Source organism: Gymnogyps californianus, chromosome 3, assembly GCF_018139145.2.
Source record: "Gymnogyps californianus isolate 813 chromosome 3, ASM1813914v2, whole genome shotgun sequence".
Lineage (NCBI taxonomy): Eukaryota > Metazoa > Chordata > Aves > Accipitriformes > Cathartidae > Gymnogyps > Gymnogyps californianus.
The window spans coordinates 100,197,605-100,214,337 of NC_059473.1; the positions used below are offsets into that span (position 1 = coordinate 100,197,605).

The following is a 16,733-nucleotide window of genomic DNA, read 5'->3' on the forward strand; positions in this document are numbered from 1 at the left end:
ACAATGCAGGCTATGAATGCATCAGGGAAGCAAAAAAGTTATTTAAGGAAATGAACACTGTTGTCACAAAAAAACAAAAGACCAGGAATAAGTTTCAGGTGGCAACTAGAGGAAGATTACTTGTAATCAAGAGAGCAGTAGGTTCCAGAGCAGCTTTCTCGTCAGAGCAGTGAGATCAAACTCAAACTTTAAAAGCTTTACTTTATACTCCCTGATGCCAAGGATAGCAGGTGATATTTATATCTCAAAGACTTATCAGTCTGACAAATGTAGACAGATTTTTAACGAAGATGGCAAAAGGCCTATGTCTAGCTTAACGGATATTCATATTTGAAGTATCCATCCCAAAGCCTAGAGTCTTCTCAAAAAAGATCACTGGGGTATTTTTCTTAGTGTTGACAAATAACTACTGGATATTTTCATCATCTTGCTCTCAGGCTTCTCAGTCAGCCTTTGACTAAAAATTTTCAAGAAAATTCAACCTTGGGCAGGGAATATTTTCAACCAAACATAAGGCAACTTAAAATGGATTTTATAAGAGAAAACAATCTGATAACTGAATTATTAACAGTATTACTAGTGTTGTGTAATTATAAGAACCTGCATTTTCAAATAGTTAAATGTTGATTGATTGCTGGATCAAGTCTTGAAACTTTGTTTTAAAACACGGGATTGAAACAGTTTGAAAAGAACAAATAAGTGTTTAATTCTATAAGGAGGGAAACATCAGTCAGGAATGTTAACAGTTGTTACTAAAAGCAGAATATCAATACCACTGTTTTAGATTTTCATTATGTCATTTAAAAAAATTCTTCTAAGTCCTCCCTTTATTTTTATCTTGAAAACAATCTGTGCCCATCAGAGATTCAAAAGCTACTTAGAACTTTAATTTGCTTTTTGCTGTCCAGAGTGTTTTCATACTCTGATATACCTTTTATGGCAGGAGTAATTTGGTTTGCTATTAAAACATATATATAATATAATACAATCTACAATGAGAAGTTTAGAAGGCTGAGGAAAGTATTTGAAGCTAGATGATTTCTTATTCCAGACTCCTCCTCTGTTACATGGTTGGCCTTGTAGGTGTAGTAAGCAGATAAAACTCTGTGTGCCTTCCTCAAACCTTAGTTGTTCTGTCACATTATTCTCTTTTGTGTCTGGCAGACTAGGGGGATCTGAATGGATGCAAGATAGCTGTAATTAAAAATTAATACAAAATTTATTTTTAGGTAATGGGAAGGTTTTTTGCAACAGTTATATACAGCAGTCATCTAAGGTATATGCATTTCTTTTACAGAAATAATTCACGATTCTCAGGCCACGAAATCCTGACATTTTAGGTGTTAATATCTATGAAGCATTAACTTTGAAACAAGATAATAATAATTATAACGGAAGTAGCACTTCTATCTTGCTGATTGTTTTAGCATAAAACTCAACTAAAATGCCTATTCCCCATGCTATAGCTTCCCAGATACTCAGAGCTCAAAATATTATCTTCCCATCTGCAAAACCTTCAGTACCTTTCTGTCAGCTTCTGCAATGTAGGTAAGCTATTTCAAGATTAAATCCTGCAATTCATACTGAAAAACTAAATAGAGGAAATAGGTGAGGAATAAAGGAATGGATTAAATATGTAACATATCAGGGCTGTCATGTTGAAGATATTATTAATTTTCAAGTGACATTCAAAAAGAATCCACATTTTTGTTAGCACAGTTTTACTAAGCAGCTTTTCAAGACAACTGCTGGCTTTGGCACAACATGGCTAGTTTAAGCTGAATGTTATTTGGCCCCACTTATATACAGGTCTTGGTTACACTGAATGAAGTATGCCTTGCTTTTCAATGTATTCATTTGAAAAAGAAAAAACAACGAGCAGGTTTTCCCTGCACAGCAACATACTTTTTAAACGCCTTATTTTTTTCTTTTAATGGCTATCTTCCTTGGTGGAAGTTGCTGAGATCTGTGGAGATTATCTTGACAGTATCTGATCCCCCAGCTCATTTCACAGTTAACAGGAAGTTACAAATGTGGAGCATCTCTCAACTTTCTGCTCCTGAAAGAGATCACCAATAAATGAAGTAAATGAAACAGAAACTCTACTTGTTGTAGCGTAATATTCACTAATTTCTTTTTTTAGCTACTACAAGATGGTATCAATTCAGACCAATAAGTACTTGAAATCTGGTGTATCTCTGCAGAATTGGTACACGAGCTGCCTTGTGGTTTCTGTTGCCTCCATTGCACATGTCTCATCCAGGGACTACTTCAATATTTTACCCAATTACTACTTAAAGCAGAATATATAAGCCGTCATCGGAGCAGGGATCAGAACCCAGCTCTTCTCTCTCCCCAGAGAGAGCCTTGCGTGCTCTAACACAGAGCGCTATGGTCCCTCTTCCTCTTTCTCATTCCACACCAAGAAATCTTGAACTTTTTTTTTTTTTTTTTTTTTTTTTTGTAACCTGTACCACTTCCACAAGCAGGAAATTGTTGCAGAATAGTCTCCTGGCTGGCTGATGGGAGATAAGGGCTTGAGTCTAGGTTTCAAGCTTCCTAAGACAATAAGGAAAAGGCAAACAGCTGCTTCACTTCTTTTATGGTTCAAAAGAAAATAGTGCTCTCTGCTGTGATGAAAGGATGAGGGAGGACCAATTTCAGGAGAAGGTTTGGGGGTGTCTTATGTCCCTGAAGAATGAGATGCTGCATCATCCTGGGTGACCAGGTTTTTCTGACTACTTAGTTCCTACCAAAAACTCAGTTTTGCATCACATCAGTTTTAGATTTGTAAGCCGGTGGTTATCCAGTAAACATAGTTTGATGTTACAGAACTGTACTGCAATGTCCAAGTACATATGTGGATCTAGCCCTTTATCCATTTTGAATTTCATGTCCTCAAATAACCTATTTCTTTCATGAAAGTTGCCTCCGTAAGGTTATTTTCAAAGTGGAGGAATGGCAGAGATTGACCTACTAGCATCCAGAAAAGATTCCATCTCCTTTTGAAAGCCTATGAAAGCATCAGAATTTCCTTGTATAAATACAATCACAGGCTCAAAATGCATGGGATATAATAAACACTGCATGCTTATTTCCGTCTTCTCCTACCTTTAGAAAGAAAGAATGTAAATTCTCTATACAAAGCAATAATTTGTCTCGATGTTTGAAAAGCCTACCTGTTCGCAAAGGTAGTTTAACATAGAGTCAGACCCTTGATGCTCAGGAGTTTCAGATTTAGTGTATTTGCCTTCCAGCTTTCTGCTTATTGCTTTATAACATTAAATACAAACCCAGAAACTCTGTAGTTATGTTTGTATATCCTGGTAATGTAGGCACTTTCAAGTGTGGACATTCTCTTAAAGGACTGGCACAGAACCACAGAAAAATATTCATTTAATATGGCTGCGTCTCCACTGGTGGATTTTTTTTTTTTTTTTGAAGCTTAGCATAGTTGGTTTTACATTGCCCTTGTTTGTACTTTCATTTGTGTGTCTGTTTTGAATTTTGATCATTTCTGACAACATGCAGTCCCAAGGGACTGGCATAGCCTGATTACATACATTGGATATTTTGTATTCTGCATTGCATTATCATCTAATCAGGTTAAAGTGGTAAAGATTTACTAATGGGAACATTCAGTTGCCCTAGATTTTGTCTTAAATTTATTAAGTTATTTTACTTTAAAAGTTGATCCACTTTAATATCATTCAATCTGGGATGTTAAAGGACAAAAATAGCCTGTTACATTCAACTGATATTCTAAATTATTCTAAATTAGGAGGAATTTTGTTGAAACACACTTAGTAAAACGATGATTCAAATACTTCATTTCTGTTCATATTTATCCATTGTGCACAATGAACATAATGAAAGAAAAGAAAATGTTTTCCAGGAATTCTGAGGTAGTTTAGTATAAGTGAAATATAAATAACTCATAACTAAACTGAAAATTAAATTTCAGTCAATGTTGACCTGTACTTCCCAACAGGTTCCAAAAACCAGCGTGAAAGGACTCACTGCAGTGGAAAATCTTCTCAAAGATAAGATGTGAAAGTACAAGATATTTGATTAGAATTCAGTTGGCCAGCACAATCTCTGATGTGTCATAGAGCTGGGGAATTTTTGCAATATGACGATAATATGGTATCAGCCTCTCAGCAGCTTTTGCCAGCTGGATTGCTTGACCGAGTTTAAAACCTGACCTCTGCTAATGCTTCCGCCTCAAGAATGACAGTGCAAAACCCACTGGTGTTCCTGAGGGTATCAGATCCTATTGAGGGGTGGCTTATCTGATATATGGTGTTGTGCATTACCTTATACCGTTTTCCAGCTACATCATCTTCCACCTAGTTTCCACCTAATCTTCTGAAGTGCCTCACCTATGACAAACAGTCCTTCTTTCCCTTCTCAAAGGAAATCACGCCTTGGTAGTTGGCCAAATCCCTCTTACAAGAAGTATGCTAAATACTTCTTTGAAATCATCCCCATTACTGGAAGCCAGCTCGCTTTTATAGCACAGTAGCAAGCCTGATTCTCAGGCGGCTGCTGCAAATCACCTGATTACAGAGAAAACCGTAGACACTGGCAGAAATGAGTTTTGCTCTCCTAAATGCTTGTCCTGAGGACTCTGCCTCCCAAGACACGGCGGTGAGGACTCTGTGTGCAGTACCACCCCCCTGTGGTACTGATGGTGAAACGATGCGTGAAGTTTAACCCTGTACTTTGAATGCAGACAAAACTCCACTTAGATTTGCTTATGTATGACCAACAGGCTTCAATGCACAAGCTGTTATATGCATAACTGCTATGCAAATGCAACAGTTCCCGCTGATCAGCAATAGAGGCTACAGATAAGTCTTTAGGCTAATGAGCAGAAGGAATGCATAATCGGAGGCATAGAATAAGCAGCTATAGCATCTGGGCTGTGACCTTACCGGCCTTCAAGCTAAGAAGGGTCAAGCCCCGACCCTCGCTAAGTCCCAGAGTAGGCTACATAAGGATGTGTCTGATCAATATTTTAGTGGATATAAAAGACACTTCACTCACGTAACCCAAAAAAGTGTTGTGTATTATTAACAGTTATGTTTTTTACTTGCATACAGCAATGTGCGTTATAGAAAAAATAACAGCAGTGCCTTACATATTTTGATTTTAACAGAATATAATCAATTTTTTTTCACATGCTGTCCTAATTGGCCAGGAATCCTTTTCAGGATACCACAGATATTCTGCATGATTTTGTATTTTTTATACCAGTTAATATGTTGCTGTAATCATGGAATGCTTATTTGGGACTTACAGCTACAGCATGGAAAATGTGTTTGCTAGAAACAAACAATGCAGTGGGATGAGTGGTAAGCATGTTGTGAACAGTGGCTGCACAAAAGGAGCACAATTACAGACTTCTTATCAAAGCTATTCATTTACTCAAGCAAAGCAGTTGTTCAGTTCATTATAAACATCTTTGGCATAGCAAAGTTGAGGTTCTTAAAAATACTTATGTGCTCAATAGTGCTGTGTACACATTACTCAGAATTATCTCCATGCTGAATAAAAAAGTAGACTGGAATTAAGTTAAAGTTGGCATTTCTTAGATGCGCATTTGCTAGATTTTGCTATTATGAAAAATTCTGAGCTTCCTACCTTGTTTTAAAAAAGAGATAACGTGATTCCTGAAGAGTTAGTATGCTAAACTGGGTTTTGTTCATTCATTTTGTTAATGCATGCATTAAGTAAGGTAGAAGGACAACTTAAAAGAGGATAGCTAGTTGTAATACACATAGATGCCAAAGATTGCTCTATCATTGCCTGTTTAGTCTGATTTCTCAAAAATATGGGAGTGGGGTCTTCCCACATAGCTTATCTTCCAGTATTGTAGCACAGCTGACCAGAAGGACAGTCTCCTTTTCCCTAAAATTGACATCTCAATAGATAGTATGGAGAATATGTTGGGTGCTGTATATGGAACGATCACTCAACAGTGCTTTTGGTTTCTAAGGGTAGGAGGAACTATAGAAGGAGTTGTTGTTATAAAAAATAAGAATGGGCTATTAAGGCCATTTTTAAGAAAAGGAAATCCTACTGGATAAAAATTATAGCATACTTTCAAACATAAATCTGAGAGTTGGGAGATCTTTCTTCAAAGCTTCAGTAACAATTGCTATTGTACTTTGTCCTCACATATTCTAAGCTGCTACATAAATACTAACAAACTATTGCTGTAGCACCCTCATGACACCGTGTCTGGGCTCTTTCTAATTTTCATATTATAAACTAGAAATGAAGAAGGTAAAGAAACTGAAAGGCAAAATCTGTCTCCATGGGTCTGTGTGATCCAAAGATATTGAGGGTTGCCGAGCAGCCAATAGAAGATACAGGCCCAAAGCAGGATGTTCAGAGCTGGCATTAAAGGGAACACTTTCTCTTTTATGGCAAAATCTGGAGCTAAGGACAGGCCACAAGAAACCTAATCCCTGACTAAGCTGATGAGGGGCCCTGTTAGCCCCACCTGGTGCAGCGAAGTGCTCTCCATGCCTTGCAACAAGCTGTGCACTTCCAGCTCCCACCAGGAAGACACCTGTATGTGACCATCCTGCTTTATGAGCTCCTACAGACAGTTTTAGCTTATTATATAGACTGGCAGCAAAATATTCCCGGCACTAGAACTAATTACGAAGGCAATCAGAGCTGGGATCAGACATCTCATGTTTCTGTTTTTCCGCACTTACCTCTGGCTCTCTCCATATCGCAATACAGTGAACAAGAATTCAGTTAATTGGTTTTATGAATTCATTCCCTCCTTCTCTCCCCTTTCGAACTTCACCGTGAAGTACTGTAGAAGGAGAAAAGAGGATTGGGATAGAAGTGAAGGAGGTCATGAGGAGCAACCACTAATAAGAGATCCCCTCTTATTTAGCGGATTATTTAACTGTATATTATTGGCAGTTTTATGCATAGCAAAGAGTGCATCACATTGTTACTCTGGATTATGCAGGTTTTGAGTTTTAAAATGGGTAAAATACCTCCCAATGTAATAATAACAATTCACTTCTCCACCCCATGAGAACTGACAGTAAAAAGGTTCAGACAGCAACAATAAATTTTATCAGATCTCAGTCACAGCGCGTATTTCTTCTGTCAGTAAAGGTACATTTTAAGCCCCTCAAAAGAAAAAAAAAAAGGGCTACAAGACAAGCCTAAAATAATAGCTGTTTTAGTGTAAAAAAATCTGGAATCTAGATGGGCTGAATGAGGGTTGTCTCTGCATAACAAAGTATCCTAACCTCTCCAAGTTGAGAATAGCATACCCCTAAAAATTAACATCGTACCTGGACCAGCATCAGGTTACATTTTTGAAAGACTGTCACAGTAGCTCCCAGACGAAATCACAAATCAAACCCATCGTTTTCTAGTCAGGTGCCCTGGAGAAACCACAAGTCCATCCAATCAGAAAATGAAGAGAAATAGCACCTTGCCCCCATCGTGTCCTGATAAGCTGTGTATAACGTTGTATCCTAAATTCTCAACATGGTGTTGAATGTTATTGTTCAGACATCTCCGTTTCCCACTTCACCCTAAACAGGGAAGCTAGAAATGGCAGCAGCCCTATCCCTGCACTGCATCAGTGCTTATTTACGCTTCTGGAAGCGGTCTTTTTTTGGGTAGCTGGGAAGTCTGAACTGTGGATACAGTCTGTAAGCCGAGATCAGCCGTTTGTTTGCCCAAGCCGCCTTGGCAAAGCGTGACCGAGAGCCGCCCGTCGTGCCCCCCTACCCAAAGGGGCTGCTCTGAGAAACCCTATTTCCTCCTTTCTTTTCCTCCCTCCCCGCTAGCCAGCCGCGCTGCTGGGCTGTGCTCGGGAAACCGGGGCAGGAGGAGGGGGCCCGGCGGGGCCCGGGGCCGGGCTCGCCGGGGCGGTGACAAAGAGCCCGCCGCCCGGCGTGGGCTGCCCGCGGGCCTGGGTCTTTCCCAGAGAGGGATTTACATGAACGATTTCACCGGCAGCTCGGTGATAGCAAATCTTTCCCTTGTCCGGGCGGGGGAGCCAAACGCTATCGATTTGTAGCCCGGAAGGCTTTTTTTTTTTCGGTTGTTGTTGCTGCTGGGTTTATTGTTGGGGAAGTGGGAGGCTCATTTGCGAGCTGGTTGCCCAGCCGCAGGCCACGGCTCTCCCCCATGCATCCCTCCAAATGCATTCCCACTAAAGACCGGCTATTTTTTGGAGGATCACCCTCGGCGCTCCGCACACCCACCCCCCTTTCCCCCCTCTAAATTCACGGCAATGGTGAGCGGCGTCCCTCTCCCCTACCCTCCTTTTCCCCTGAGATGCTTTTCCACGCCACGCGGGGCGGGTACTCGCCGGTGCTACCGGAGGACCCGCGTCCCGAGCCGCTCCCCACGCACCCTCCCTGTCTGTCTGTCTCCCCGTGCAGAGCTCCGGCAACGCGTCCTACCGATGCTCCATGTCGTCCTCCGCCGATTTCTCCGACGAGGAGGACTTCAGCCAGAGGTCGGGGACGGTGTCGCCGGCGCCGGGGGACACGCTGCCCTGGAACCTGCCCAAACACGAGCGGTCCAAGCGGAAGATCCAGGGCGGCTCCGTGCTGGACCCCGCCGAGAGGGCCGTGCTGCGCATCGCCGGTAAGGCGCGGCCGGGGGCTGATGGGGAGGGGGTGGGTGGGGGGCAGAGGGACCCCCGTCCCTTGCCCTCCTGAACGCGGCCCCTCCGGGTGGTGACTAAGCTCTTTGGCCGCGTTTTCCAACTGGGTGAATTGATGCCTGTGGGAAAGCGAGCCGAAATAGGCGCAGGTGCGCCCATTAAACTTTCATGCGAAAACGCATGAGCGGCGCGGGGGCTGCAGCCGCGGCGTTCGCCGTTTCGGCCGGGAGGCCGAGGGAGCACCCCGCCTCTCTGGGTGGAAGCGGCGCTGGGCCGCCCACAGCGCGGGGAGAGGCCGCGGTGGAGGCGGCTGATGCTGCTCCGGGGGGTGCGCGGGGCGAGGCGCCGGTCTTTGTCCGTGCGGGGCCGGGGCTGCGCTCGGAGGGGACGGGGACCGGGATGGAGCCGCCGGGTGTGCCGGAGGCGCGGGCGGGCGCTGGTCCGCGGCCCGGCGACAAATGATGTCGAAAATAGGGCGGAGGTCTGCTGCTCCCCGGCGAAAGCTGGAAACCGCCCGTAAATGAATCCCAGGAAGATGCTGCGGTCCTCGGTGCTCCACGGGGACACCGCTGTTTCCCCCCACCCTTTTGTGTGTGCCTCCGTGTGTCCCCTCCCGGGCCACCATTTCCCACGCTAACGCATCTTAACGGCGCTATTGGGGGCAGCGGAGGACGCGGTGGCAGAGGGTGCTCTGCGGAGCCGGGCTCTGGCCAGCCGCTGAACGCAGCCGCAGGGGGGAGTTGCGGAGCCGGCCCGGCCCTGCCCTGCCCGGCCGCCGTGGGGCTCGCCGCCGCCCCCTGAAGGCAGGGTGCAGGGGTCGGGGGCCTAGCGGCGCGCCCCGCCGGGCCCAGGGCAGGGCAGGAGGGACCGCTCAGGGGCGGGCCCGGCGCCGGGGTCAGGGCTGGGAGGTGGCGGCGGCCCGCGGGGCGCAGGCGCGGTGGGGACGCGGGCGGGGGCGGGTGAGCGGCGGTGACACCTGCGGCGGGGCCGGGGCCGCGCCTGCCCCACCCCGCCCCGCCGCCGGGGTTGCGGGGGGTCCCGCACCGGCCAGTTGCCAGCGCCGGGGACTGCCCGCGACCCCCCGGCGGTGTCCGCCGTGCTGCGGCCCCTCAGCGCCGGCGCCGTCTGTGCCGCGGGCGTCGCGTCCCCGCCCCGGCGGCCGCCACCCTCCTCGTCCTGGGGGGAGGCCGGGGCAGAAACACGGGGGGCGGGCGGGAGGCGGCTCAGGGCCCGAGCCGCGGAGGCAGGGCTCGCCGGCCCCGCAGGCGGCGCCTCGGCGATGGGGCTGGAGCCGGGGGGCTGCGGCGGGGAGGCGGCGGCCGCCGCCGGGCTGGGGCCGCCCCTCTCCGCGCTCGGAGGGGCGGCTACCGAAACCCGAGCGGCCGGCGGGGGCGTTTACTCGGCCGGGCTGGCAGCGCCCACCCCCCGCCCGCCCTCCCGCTAGCCGCTGGGTTTTTTTCGTGTGCCGTCCCCGAGGCTTCTGGCTGCCCGGAGCCGTGCAGGGAAGCGGGCAGGGCTAGCCCCCGGCCATGGCTGGCTACCTCTCCCCCGGCGCGTACTTCTACGCCGAGGAGCAGGAGTACTTGCAAGCCTACGAAGATGTCTTGGAGAGATACAAAGGTAGGGCAGCCCTCCCCGCAGCGGGGCCGCCGCGCCCGCCCAGGCTGCCGCTTGCCTTGCCGGGCGTGGCGGCTGCGGACGCGGGAGGCTCCGGCGCTGGCGGGGGCGGCCAGGTGCGCCCGTCCCCGCCGCCGGCGTGAGGGGAGATGGATGGCCCCGGGTCCCTGCGTGCTGGCTGTCTGGGGGGAACGGACGTCGGCGGCTTCTGCGATAAATAAAAATACAGTCTCTCCCTCACCAGTGGGTGAGACGCACGCTCTTGTGTTTAAAAGTCTCTTTTTCGAGTGAAATGCGGACACGGTGATTGACGTCTCCGTGTGCATTTGTATTTAAAGCTTCCGTTTATTTTGACCTTTTTATGTTGTTTTTGTGGTCGGGCAAAGAATGATCTCAGTTTGTGTAGCACCTGAGTTTTTTCATCGAATACAGAAAAATACAGGAAAAAGGCGTTTACCCATAACGAAGATGTATACAGCTAAATTTATCTTGCAAGAAATGTAAATTACGTTGCTCTCTTAAATTAATAGGGATGGAAGAGATGGTTTGGGAGACTTGATTCATTGCTCTGTTTTTCAGTACGTTCGCTTATACTAAATCTGAAAATGCTTACCAAAAGTGTTATGGGTCTGATTTTAATTCAAGTGAAAAAGGGATAGAGTCAACTGTTCGGATTGAATCTTCATCCCAGAAATAGTTTTTACAGCATGTCACAGCATATGCTGACATTTGCAGTGCTGAGTCCTTTTGTAATGTTCAGGGAAGAGAGAGGTTAGATTTTATATCTGAAATTTTTCAGCTGTATGTTTCCAGTCAGTTCTAAAGATTTTGGTTAAATGGTTTCCAGTGATGGGAATGGGAGTGGCATAGTTTAAAACAGCTTGATTTGAAGATACCGATAGTAGATTTTATTTAATCTGGGTTGTTAGTGGTAATATTTTGAAAAATAAATCCTCTACAGATGGTTATTTTGACATGAGAACTTGTCAGGTCCGAGTCTACTTTATACCTGTGTCACTTGCAATTTCGCGTGTCATTAACAGTATTGACTAATGACTCCTTTGTGTCTGTTGCCCATTGTGTCAGTGCAGCTATGGAGCATGTGCACTATTTCTGTACTGAAATGCATTAATGCTTTTTAGTTGAGAAATAATAACAGTTTTGTAATAGATCATCTTCAAAAGCACATCTTTATTCCATTCTCTCCTATTTTTTAAATTCATCAATTACTTTATATGTAGCTGAACTGATTTTTGCAAAATTTTAAAGCAAGTAGGCTGTTTACTTTGTAAATAAATAAAACACTGAGAAAACTTGTTTTTCTGTTCTGGTTCTAATCCAAAGCACTGCTATTCTGCTTTAGATTACCTGTGATTTGCTGCTCAAGTCAGGTTTAATAAGGTTCATTTCATACCAGTTTGTCTATTAGCTTAAAAACCTGGGAAAGATATTAGGCCTAATTTCCCCTATTTCAGTGAGAGTTTTATCAGGAAAAGGACTGAAAGATTTGTTTTTTAAGTGCTGGGGGACAAAGGGATTTTAATTAAATTCCTAAAACTAATTCACATCTCTCTTAGAAATAAAGCACGTTCTGGGAATATTTGAGTGTATCATATTGTGGGGGTAACATCGGGTCCATTCACGTGCTATTTTCAGTGACAGCCAAATCCTGAAATTATTCGGAAGGATCCAGTTTCTGTTGTCTTAGTTTTTAGTGTCATATTCATTATATTGGTGTGCTGTGTTTTGCTGCCTGAGGTATACTTTATTCAGCCTTTGGGAGCAAAGGTAAAGATTCGGACTTGTTTTAATTAAGATATATTGGAAACCTGGAAAACACATTATTTTTTAAAATGTGTTTCCAAGCCGGTCATGATTTCCCATCCGAGTCCCAGTAGTATGACTTCACTACAGCGATTGTTGTTCTGATGACTTGCTATGGGAGCTGATCTAATCAGAAAAGAATTGCTACAATATAGGCTTTGAAGAGGGAGTGCCATTTCTCAATTTTGTAAACACCACCTTTAGTAATTTTCTTAAGCAAATGGAAACCGTGTTGACTTTATATTTTTAAGATGAGCTCCAATCCATAATTTTAATGCTAATAGTTCTTTTTTCCCCTTTTACAGTCTGCAGAACGCGCTCATATTCATCTAGGGCATTATCAGGGTGCCAAATTATCTATGCCCCAGCTGTTGAGTACTGTAACTAGCAGAGTCAGCTGTACAAAATTCATTGCCTGTCTTGGAAGGCTTGGGATCGTATGATGCCACATCATTAAGGCGTTTGGGCAGTTTGATTTAGAAAGAGAAAAGCAGTTCTTTTTAAATGTAGAAATTTTACTCTTCATCTGTTTCTGCAGCCAGAGTAGGCTGTGGATCTTGAAGACCGTGCAATACCATGTACCTTGTTGCTTTAACAGTTGAAACCAGGATATTCGTACGTCTCCAAATTCTGTCTGCTGACCACGTCTCTGGCTGTGACAGTAAATAATTAGGCAACTGTTTGCTAAATCTGAGATAGCACATAAGAGCTGTTTGCTATGGGAGAACAGAGTGGTGTTTTCTGATTCCTGATCAGCTCAGTTGCTAGCTGTCATTTTTTTTTTTTTTTTTTAAATTCATGTAGTAATACATTGGCAGTATTTCTAAAGCATTTTGGTGGAGGAAGAGAAGTCACGTTGTCTCAGATGATTTAGAAATCATGTTGAATCAAGCTACTTATTCAGGGAACAAAATGCTGCTTTGTTAGTAGCACCTCTAAATTCAAAGGCAAAGCCTTTATTGTGATAGTGGCAATAAAATGTCTAGTATATTTTATCTGAAACGCTTGACGTATTTCACATCTTTTTTCTGACTGAATAGGAAGATGAGAAATCATACAAATATTTGCTAATATAACAGTTCAATTTATCTCAAAAACTATATTTGCGTTCTCTACGAGGTTGTAAAGAACTTAAAAAAATTAGTCTTGCTGCTTTGTAAGTTGTCTCACCATTGCCTGGGAACAAAAATTAATAAAATTCTTGTTAGCTGCAACCTTCTTGATACATAAGAAAATGGCCAATAGTATTTCATATACATTTAATTTTTAAAATACGCAGTGCCATCTCTATCAGATGACATAGGTATGCATTGTTCCATACCAACATTATGTGAGTATTAAATATTTGAAGATCACCATTTTAAGCTTTAACTGCAGTGCATTCATTAGATTTACTCCGGTACAAATCTTAAGTAATACACCAAGAATCAAGACTTACATATATGATCCCTCTGAAATGGTATAGTTCATTTCAGGTAAAACTTTTTTGTATTTTTCAGTTCAGGTAGTAAACATTTATTTAAATATCAATTGCAACAACCACCTTTTCCTGCAAGATTTTGAACAGTTGTGTAACAAAGTTGCCTGCCTTTGCCATCATTATTGAAATGGGCACATTTGTTAATGACTGCATGATTGCTGTCTCTGAAAAAGAGCTAATCTTAGAGTTAAGTATTGAATAAATCAGTTATTCAAGAATGTTCTTACAATCATGTAAGCTATAAAAGTTTAAAATATATAGGGGTATCTGGCCCATGCAGACCTTTTAATGCTGTAGATTTTGGCTCTATAGGAAACAGATCTATTAGAAAATTCAGCTTGACGTGACTGCCCACAAAAAATATAGCCTTGCGGTTCAGGGACTTTACTAAATTCTTGTTAGTGATAGGAAAGGTTTCACATAAATGTTTTCTTTGGATTGGATGCCTGATTACTGCTTCCTTAGGGTACTTCATGCTCGCTGCATAACCTCTGTGGGAAGGAGGGGCAAGTCTGAGACTGGGGATAGCAAAACTCAGGTTGGGTTGTTTAAACTTTGGTACATTCTGTTTCACTACTGGCATTTCTCTCTTGCTTTAAAAAGATCTGTAATACTACACATTCAGCTGAAGCACGGCAAACAGTTCTGTTTCTGTATTCTGAGAACAAAGACGATGGAGATGGACAAGAGCTAGCAGGTCATCTGATGCGTTTTGTTGCCTGTGTAGAGTTCAGAGGTAATGTAACTTGTTCTAATGATTGATTGAGGGTAGTGTCAAGTAAAGCTGTTCTGACATTGTCTGGGTACAGTTTTTGAATTAAGATAAAACAAAAATAGATGCCTGTCATCCAGCTCCTTTGAGCTGACTTCAGGAAGGGCCATTTGCTCATAGTGGTTTTTGTACATCTGAAAATGAAGCTGCTGCTGGATTTTAGGAATTTGGAGGCTCCAAAATGTGTTTGGTATCAGACTTAGTCCAGGGATATTCTTCTTCAGAGATGGCTTCATAGAGCAAAGGCAGGAGGGGCCATGGCAGATGCTTCTGGCTCTGGAATCTGTGAATTTCTGAATTTCCTTATTTATGCTCTGAACTCAGGGGCCTGAACTTACAGTCTGCAGAAATCTTGCTCGTCTGGGCTCTCGGCTGTGAACTAATCAGATTTCCTGCTTCAGGGCTTCTGATTTTGAACTCAGAAATAAATACTGGAATGAGTAATTGATTTTAACCAAATTAAGCTTTTAATTTGTTTTCCTTCTCCTTTGGCATAACAAAAACTGGTGGCATATAGGTGATAGTTTTGCAGGGTGTATAAGGAATTTCCACCTTGGATGGTTTTCTTCCACCTCTTTTCAGGTGCTGGTAGTATCTAGCCTTGGAATTGATCACTTTTTTTGTTCAGATAGGACAGGTTTTTTTGCTGGCTGGTGGAGGGTATGTGTGGATTATCCAGCTGCACGTCACCTAATCCTTTCTTTGCCACGATGCAAGTCTCCAGCACGATGGTACTGTCTTTTCCCTTCTTCCTAGCACATTTCCTACAGCAGGTTAGCCTCCCGGGAACAAAGGATTTTAGCCAGCAGAACGTGCCTTCAATTAAGGATGGAAACGTAATGGCAGTTGTGCTGCCTGAAGTCAGAAAAAATTAATGGGCTCCTTGGCCCATGTAAAAATGTAAAACCTGCAGTTTTACTTTGTTTCAACATTCCTCCTTCTTTAAGCAGAAAGTTCTCACTTTCAAATTGCTTGGAGATGGGATTTTTTTTTTGAGTGCATTTCATCCTAAATATGAACCAGATCTTGCTGATTTGACTTGTGTGAGCACTTCACTTGAGTTAAGTTGAAGAGGTCTTAATTTCGTTGGAATAAAATAACAAGAACCTGAATGTTAGCCAATTCAGCGAGGTTTTGTCTGTGTACAGGCCTCAAGATTTGGGCAGCAGTTTCTGAAGCTGAGTTTGATGGTATACGTAAACTGCAGTTGTGTCTCCATGGCTTTAAAAGATACCTGTCTGGATGATGAAGGTGGACAGAATTTGGCCATCGATTTAAATATCTTTGGTATGTGAACTGGGGCAGAGGTCAAAGGTCTATTTCATTGCTTTTCTGGTACTTCCCAATTCCCATTGAGTCAGCAACATCTTTTAAATAGAGCTCACAGGAATATTCCGTAGTTCCTTTTTTATGGCCAAAACCAGGAGGTGATGAAGTATGGGGGGAGGGAAGGAAAATAAACTTCAGTTGTCATTGTGTTGAAAGGCTTGTTTTGGCTCAGTTTATAGTTTTGGTTGAGGTGTTTCTAATTGTTTGCTGTGATCTAGTTTGCTAATCTCTAGTGATATTTTGCTTGAAAACCAGATTATGCATTCTTTTTTTCCTCTACACTGTTTCAAACATGCCTGACTTGAGGAATTTATTCTACCATTTTGCTAGAACTTCAACATGTACTTGGAATTAAGTGCTTTGTAAAATAAAAATGGGTTTATTCACATGCTTGAAGTTAAGTGCAAGTATTTTATAAGTTCAGGCTTAAAAGAATAAAGTTTTGTAAATGTCAAATATGAATGCAGCTTATTGCTGCATGCCTGAAATGTTTCCTGTAAAACATCATTAAAGCTGTTTAATTTAACAAAGCCTTGATTTTCTGTAGTGGGTGAAAATATTCATGTACTGAATGCTTTCAGTCAACCCAGCTTTCAAACAGGTGAAACAATACTTACAAAGACACTACAGTCCATGGGTCAAATCCTGAAGGGCATGTTAATAGCCAGATCTTACAAGTTGATCTGTGTAGGCAGACTCTGGTGCTTTTGTGGGAATACACTGGCTTCAGAAATCCACCCACGCGAGCCTCTTCCCAAGATTGGGGCCCAAGTAATACCTCAGCCTTTAATAAGGCATACTCCTGCTGAAATCAGTCATCCTTTAGGGCATTCCAGTTTGGCCTTAGCTGCATTAAAAGCAAGTTACTGTGTTTCCAGATTTAATTTTATTATACCTGTTGAATACATCATTTTGTTGTGGAGTGTAATCTATCAACTTTTTGGATTTTGTACATTTTAAACAAACTGACAACAGCTGCAAATAAATCTGTGAAAGGACGAAGACGCTAGGCAAATATATTGAGGGTTAAATTCTGCACATTGCAATTA

General features: G+C 43.3%; 1 protein-coding gene across 4 annotated transcripts in view; it reads left to right on the forward strand.

The window, feature by feature from the left end:
• The window catches only part of DST (dystonin), a 315,541-nt gene that overhangs the window by 25,295 nt on the left and 273,513 nt on the right, over nt 1–16,733 (forward strand). For 3 of the 4 annotated variants that reach the window (XM_050893475.1, XM_050893476.1, XM_050893477.1), the window contains exon 1: nt 10,192–10,282. In XM_050893475.1, the coding sequence (XP_050749432.1) occupies nt 10,192–10,282 (91 nt within the window). Of the gene's footprint in view, nt 1–8,435; nt 8,644–10,191; nt 10,283–16,733 lie in introns of those variants that run through there. The other variant, XM_050893474.1, reaches the window with a different exon arrangement.